General features: G+C 39.9%; 1 protein-coding gene across 1 annotated transcript in view; it reads left to right on the forward strand.

The window, feature by feature from the left end:
* SLC25A36 (solute carrier family 25 member 36) overlaps positions 1 to 7,385 on the forward strand; it is a 31,139-nt gene extending 23,754 nt beyond the window's left edge. Inside the window, exons 5-7 of the mRNA XM_086754199.1 lie at positions 177 to 243; positions 2,371 to 2,660; positions 3,185 to 7,385. Of these exons, the coding sequence (XP_086610325.1) occupies positions 177 to 243; positions 2,371 to 2,660; positions 3,185 to 3,378 (551 nt within the window). The 3' untranslated portion in view covers positions 3,379 to 7,385. The remainder of the gene's footprint in view (positions 1 to 176; positions 244 to 2,370; positions 2,661 to 3,184) is intronic.
* The last annotated feature ends 382 nt before the right edge of the window (positions 7,386 to 7,767 follow it).

Here is a 7,767-nt window from a genome sequence, read left to right on the forward strand (position 1 = left end):
TGTTTATTGGCTGTATGGATTCATAAAATATCATAAAGGGTTACAATGGATACTTACTAAAAATCAGTATAGTCCGAGTTTTTGCATCCACTGTACCTTACTGTGTGCGTTTCGAACTTAGATGCAATTGCTCCTGTGATACTATCGCATCTAACTTCTCTTTTTAAACATTCTAGGTTTCACTGCGATCACAACTACTAATCCCATTTGGCTAGTAAAGACACGATTACAGCTTGATGCAAGGTATAGTGACAATGGGAAATCGCTCTGCAGGGATAAGATTTCGCTTGAATGTTGTGAACCCGTTCTGCATCCCAAAATGGCATGATTTTTTTAAATATCCAACACTTCAAGTTAGAAGGTTGATGCTGATCTATCTACAAGTTACACTATCATTTTTCTTTATTTTAATCTCTGCTGAGGCGTGCTTGAGGCACTATAGTAGACTGGCCAGCAAATTTGAAATTAATTACAAGGTTAACAGTCTCATTAATATCATGTTCTGTCAATAATATGCTTACATTTTTCTTCAGTAATGCATTGTCTTTTTCAACTCTTGAGCTAAACATTCCTGAAATAAAGATTTACCTATTTTAGCAGAAGTTTAGCAAAATGCCTGAAACATCCTAGTTTTCCTTTTTTACGTACAATGAGCCTGTAAAAGGAAAAGACTGCTTTTATGGATTGAAACACAGGAATAAATATTGCTTGGACTTGTTACAGAATTGATTGCAGAAAAATTGTTATTACAGAACTTGTAATGAAGTAGAATTTTATGCAAATAGGGAATAAAGACCTTTATATTCCCATCTATTTGAAACTGCAGGGAGAGACTGATATGATGTCAGTGTCTCAATGCAACTGCCTGGTTCATTTTGTAGGCTTACTGAAAACTTAGTGTGCAATACGAAATTCTTTCTTCAGCCATCCCAAATACATTATTGAGCCACAAATTTCTGTTTTGGAGATCTATTGGACTTTCTGTATGAAATGCATATTTAGCATTTTTCCTCTTAGCAGGCACATTGTCAGCTGCAGGGTGACAATAGTAACTATATCCCAGGACTAGTTTTACTGAGAGGTTTTTTTTGTGATCCCATTGTATGATTGGAGTGATAATTCAATGACCAAGGAGGTTTCGGTGCCATGTGCCACCTGATGGCATCTTGTCCCTCTGCTTTTTTTAGCTGATGAATCAGTTAAATTGCTTAAACTGTAGGACTTCACGGAAATTAGGGAAAACTATGGATTTCTTGTGCACATTGTTCATATGGGAGACCTGAAGAAGGATTTTTTAACTTTATGCAGAACACTGCAGTTACGTGGGCTAGTCTAGCATATACTGCGTTCGCAGCTGCTCTAATTGAGTTCTTACTAGAGGCATAAAAACCCTTGGCCTGTGGGATTATCCTGGCCTGATCTTGTTTCTGTTGAAATTCTCAAAAATCCCTGTATCTCAGTGATCGCTCATACTACTTAGACAGTAGGTGCAGGCAGGGTCTGCCTTGCAGAATCTGTGAGTTACCGTAACTTCTCACAAGGTTATTTGCTGTTCCCTTCCTGACGTGCTCTGTCAGGAGACCTCTGCTGGCAGAATCCTTATGATTCAAGGGTCCACACTTGCTGCTGTGATGAAGCACGTTTTATATTGTGCTGTAAAGGTTTTGCTTAGCTGTGTACAGTGTGCTAAGTATTTCAGTATGCACAACTCAATTAAATAAGCAATATCAGAATGGGAATAAGATTTTATTTACTAAATATTGCTTGATCCAGTCATGTCTAATGAGCATTTTCCTTTACATCAGCAGTGGCTTAGCTGAATCAAATAATAGCTACCTGTGTGGTATTGGTTGCTGTGCTCCCTTTGGATAGCCTAGATGTTGGCTGATATTTGTGATGCTGCGAGGCCTGCTTTTCCAGCTCTTAGCCGCTGTGTAATCACCGTGCTATGGAGCTGTTTATCTGAGGCAAAATTAGGGGCAATCCACTCCCATTATGCAGAAGAAAATGGTCGTTTTTCATGAGTCACTGACAGTGGTAATGCATTTGTGAATCTGTTTTCAAGTAATCAAGTCCTTTATTTCCTGAGACTTAGGATGGCCTAGAGCTGTTCAACTTATCTTCATGATACTCTTTCCTTAGTCACCACATGAAGTTGGCTTGGATTCGGTGTAATGCTTTACCTGTTTAGTGCCAAAGGCCTTGGAGACTTTCTCTTCAGGTTGTGTGTTCTTAAATGTATCTGAACTGGAGCCCCTCAACATCAGTGTGAGATGTTTAAGTCTTCTTGTCGCTCAAGCAAAACTGTTTAATTGTTTTCCAGTCTCAAGTTGCACCAGCTTGATGTCTGTCTTGTTCCCTCCTTTGTAGGAACCGTGGAGAAAAGCGAATGAGTGCTTTTGAATGTGTCCGAAGAGTTTATCGATCAGATGGTATCAAAGGCTTTTACAGAGGAATGTCAGCATCCTACGCAGGCATATCTGAGACTGTTATTCATTTTGTTATTTATGAGAGTATTAAAAGAAAATTACTGGAGTATAAGACTGCTTCTGCCATGGACAATGAGGAGGAATCAGCAAAAGAAGCTTCGGACTTTGTTGGAATGATGATGGCTGCTGCCACCTCCAAAACTTGCGCAACATCTATAGCATATCCCCATGGTAAGTGGGGCGTGTACGGCTGAGAGCCTGGATCAAGGCAATCAAAGGGAGCCTTTTCAGGGATATTTGTAGCAGAGTTTGACTCAAGAACTATTTCTTTGTCTAAAGCTATTCACACTAGATTCAGCGAGTCAATATGAATATGGTATTTGGAAATGGAAGTGTTTGTAAGTGGATATCTAGCATGGCCTCTCTTTAGGCAATGTTTATTTTTCCAAAGGATTTGCCAGCGTATGACCAAAGTACTTAAGGAGAAGGTCCTTTTTCACTTGGAATCTCTCTATATACTCAGCAATTTCACATAATTTGCCAGCAAGTTCTTGTCCTCCTTCTAGGAAAACAAGCTGTCTAGTTTGATTTTCAGTTGTACTGAATGTCCTGCAAAGTTTTTTTTTAAAGTGGAGTTCCAAGATGGAGAATTTGGGGAGAAGGAAAGGTTCCTGTTTATGTAATATCACTAATTGGTTTCTGGGAAAGATAATGAAACACAGTGAACATAACCATATATGGTTTTCTTTGTACAGAGGTTTTACGAACAAGACTAAGAGAAGAGGGAACAAAATACAGATCTTTGTTCCAGACACTCTCTTTGCTTGTGCGAGAAGAAGGGTACGGATCCCTCTACCGAGGTTTAACCACACATCTGATCAGACAGATTCCCAACACAGCCATCATGATGTCTACCTATGAAGTGGTAGTCTACTTGCTCGATGGATAGCAGCGTGACGAGGATTCCTAGAAGAAAGCTGAAGATTGAAAGAGGAGTGGACCACTGAATGTCAACACCAATCTGGTGGGCAGAAGGAAAGTTGTATCAGGAACATGCAGCTATGGACAAACCAGAAGGTTGATTGTGGGCAACTAAGAATAATTTTGCTGCCTTATTGTGTGGTCTCTTGGCAATGTGACAAGTGGGAAGTGCCCCTCAGAGGATGCTCTTAGACATCTCTTAATTCAAAATTGCTACTTTATTTTCATCTGTTAATCTAGACAAGGCCATTCAGTCATCTTCAGAGACCTGATGGGTGGGGGGAGGGGGGAGTGCATAAAACATATTATTGGGCAGCCTTATTCACTTCTCTTAGTGATTGCTCTCAAGTACATTCTTTTTGTTCTGTTTTACTGCACAGTAGCCTGTTGGAAGAATGGGGAAGACAGTACTTTGGTGTTTTCCATACCTGAAACTTCCATGCAGTTGCTCTGAAGATTCATAAAGAGACTGAGGTAGTAGTCAGTGTGTCAAGTTTTCCATGTTGCTACCTCAAGACAAAATATAGCACAGGGACCCAGAACAGAGTTACTTATTCACTACAAAGGTGATACTTGTTTTTTCTTTGAAGTTTGAGCAGTGTTGTAGGTTAGTGACAGAGGATCTGATAAACTCTTCAGGTTATCAGTCTTTTAATGTCGGTATATGTGGATTTGTAGTTTTGCTGCATCATCTTTTTCCCCCCCCCCCCGGAACTTTCCTTCCTTAAGCAAGGGAGACCTAAGAAACAATCTATATAATCAGTTTTCCTTGCCAGCTTGTCAGGTCACTCCCACAGCTAAGGAAGAACTCGCTGAATGCTACTTCATAGCCTTTTTAAAGTTTCTAATGTGATGAGAAATCTCAACTAGTCCAGCCTACCTTTTGTGAAGATGGCATTCACTCAGGTAGTTTCATGCTACCGAAGAACAAGCTGTATTACCCCAAAATGCCTAGGAAAGCCTGACTGGGGTTACCAGTATTGCATACCACCATGGCTAAGGAACCAGAAAACAGCTGAAGCTGTGATCTTTTCAGTGCAGGCAGCCTCTATGCAGAACAATGGAGAAAATTGCAATTGAGATTTTCTTGTAAGCATTCCCCTCCATAATTGCCGTATTACTTCTTCCAACTTGAGCCTGTGTACAGACCTGCAGCTGACAGTATAACCTTGTCACCCAAATTGTCTGAATACTCAGGCATTGTTTGTTGTTTTACAGACCAATTGCAAAACAATGCATTGTATTCAGCAAAGAAGCTTAGTTAGCTTGTTCTGTCATAATTTACAGAGTTTTTCCAAAACCATACAGTTGGAGTGTCAAAATCAGAAGTTTAATATTAAAGAACTTGTACAGCTTTCCAAACGTAAATCTTTTATCTGCACCTTGAGTACTTCTCAGTCTGCATTCGTGATCCTTACAAGGAAGATGACCATTGTCCACCTGGGGCAATAGCTCTCTACAGATAAATGCTGCTACACTGGTGGGGACAGAACTGTGCTATCAACCTTTCCAGTGTGGTACTTGAGTGCACTTGAACTCTGCATTGTGTGCAATGGCTTTATTTTATAAATGACTCCTTACGCACTTTGTGACCTTCTTAGGGCTTGTCACTTTTCTTCCTCTTTCTGGTTATCTGTAGTCAGATGTGTTCAGAACATGCGGTTTGGTTTTAAACAAAGCAGGTGGTTTGATTTCCATGTAAGCTGTGCAGGATAAGACATCTTATGCTCTAGATCTGAAATATCTCTGTTGCATAACTTCTGTAGGCTGTATGTAAAAGCCTGAAGCTTACAGAACAATCAGTCTGGGTGTTTCTCATTTGCTCACCTTCATTTTGACCCTTGTCATGTTCTTCCCACAGCGTCAAAGCGTTTGAGTACTTGATGTAATCCTCTGTACTAATGGCTCATCCCTCTAAAAGCCACCTGTAGTATGTACAGTGACCTGGCCGTGGAGATCGAGTTGTATTGATTTCCTTCTATTGGAAAGTGTATCTTACCTTTTAAAGACAGATACCGTGGTCTGTGATGTGACCAAAGGTGAACTCTATTGTTTTAAAGAAGTGAGGGAGTGTTTAAATGTGTATTCTGAAGTGGGCTTTTACCAGTGATCTCTCTAGGAAAAGTCTGGAATATTCATGACTCTACCTTAACTCTTGCTGTGATGCCACTGTTCAGATAGCTATTCCTGCACTTGAGTATCTTACTGTAATTTTTGTTCTGTAGAAAGTGGATTACCCTTCAGGCTATCCAGATTGCTCAGTCATAGCCAAAATCTAAATTGGCAAAGGCAATATTCAGCTTTGGAGTTCATGAAATACAATTGACACTTGGATTAGCCTAGGCTTCAGGAGTTACTCTCCTCTGTTTATTGGATGTTCTCCCTTGGTTACGTGTTTGTCTCCCATTGATTCACTGGGCACCACGTGTGCGCCTTGTCTGGGTAAGAATACACCCCTGGAGTCACTGAGTAGAAAACCTTAACAAGAAAAATTGAGTGTGGGAGACAACAGCTAAAAACAGACAATCAGCTTATTATTCCCCCTTTTTAATGGGTGTTTAAGTAATGTTTTAAACGTCAGGTGTGATCTTCCTTTTGGCTTGAGTTACGTAAAACATAAACCCACCATTTCTTGGTATTTTTTCTATTTTTAAACTACCAGTACATACAAAGTTACCTCCGAAACATTTCCCAAAGATTTTTAAATTATTTATATAGTTATCTTTATTTATTATAAAACTTAAAGGGACTAAGAAGATGCTACATAGGGTAATATCCTTAACTGCAGCACTGAAAGGAGGGCGTTTAAACTTCCTTGTAACTTAGATGCTCATCTTAGATGGTCATATTCAAATCTAAATGTACTTCATGTAGTATTTGTCACACTTCCTGTGCTAGAGGCAAAGGCCTTGGATGGCTGAAAAACCCTCAGTAATTAATCAGTTTCCTCATATTTTCCTTGCTTAGATGAAACTTAAATGTTATCGCAAGCTGTAAATTTTAACTTGGTGACCAGTTAGGTTGGGGACACACGGTAAGCCTGCAGTTTCCTGGACCAGTCGGAAGATGGCATTGGAGCATGCAGTCACAGCTGGAAAGGGGCTCCCCGTGCTCTGGTGGTCACCGAGTGTCTGCAGCTTATTGTAGGGGCATGGCAAGGTAATCCGAGTGTGAAAGCCATAAAAAAAATAAATTTCCATGAATGCAGTCATATTTTGCAGCCCTCTATTACACACTGGGTCCCTGTAGAGCTGTGTGAAAACTGCTGAGCTGTGGTGTGTTGCAGAGGACTGAGCCCAGACTTCAAACTCGCTGATAGATCTGCTGTTTCTGAATTTCCCATCTCTAGCCTGTTTTAAGTAGGTTTACACTAGGGGTTTATGGAGTTTTTGGTTTATTTTAATGGTAACTGAAATATCAACCTGTCCACTTGTACATTGACCCTGCACCTGTCTAGTTCCCTGTTTACATACTCCACTCCACAGATTTCCTTGGATTGAGATGTTTGTTAATGACAGTTTCTGCTCTTCTGTTTTTGTTCCTACAATGACATTTGTAACATTCCTCAGACTGCAGTGTTTTAAAAGAATGCTTCTGGAGACACAAGAGTGGAGAGCTTTTATAAATGTTGCTTCCTGTTTAAATTCAGAATACAAGCTGAAGTGTGCCTAGGTAAATGTACTTTTTCAACTTTCTGTCTGTTAAGACTCAGACCTGTAAGTTTTTGGTTCTTCTATTGAAGAGGGTCTGCCTACCCTGCATATGTGAACATAACTCTGCCCTGGGAGTCATAGCTAAACCCTCACATACGGCAGTTTGAGAATACTCCAGTGCTCGTGTGAGGTTTGCTATTATTCTTGCGTACATGTAGTTGGCTGTAAACTATATGCATTTACTCTGTATTTATATCGTTAACATTTTTGTTTTGATTGCTTTAAACTTCAAAGCAAATTAAAATGATGTGCTTCTGTTCAAGTGTTGCCTTCTGTGCTGAACTGTACACTATTTTTAACCTTTTAAATTTTTCATTATCGATACATACCGGTGCCTGGACAGCTGAGATTAAAAATGAGCAATTGATTAGGAGATCCCAGTGAATCATTTCATCTTGTGGCAGTTTATAGTAGCTGAAAAGAATGTATCTGTGTTGTATCTATAATATGTTCTTTTTGGAGGGGTTCTTGGATGACTTAAATGAGTCTTGCACTTGGATTTGGATGCTGATACCTCTGCACAACTAAGTGTTACTGTCTGCCAGCTGAGATTAAACTCTCATCCATTTAAAGTGCCAGCTAGCACAAACCACTGCTGACAAAAACAGAGGGCAGCAATTCCTTAAAATGTTCAGACTTAATTG

This window comes from Chlamydotis macqueenii, chromosome 9 (genome assembly GCF_036417535.1).
Source record: "Chlamydotis macqueenii isolate bChlMac1 chromosome 9, bChlMac1.mat, whole genome shotgun sequence".
Lineage (NCBI taxonomy): Eukaryota > Metazoa > Chordata > Aves > Otidiformes > Otididae > Chlamydotis > Chlamydotis macqueenii.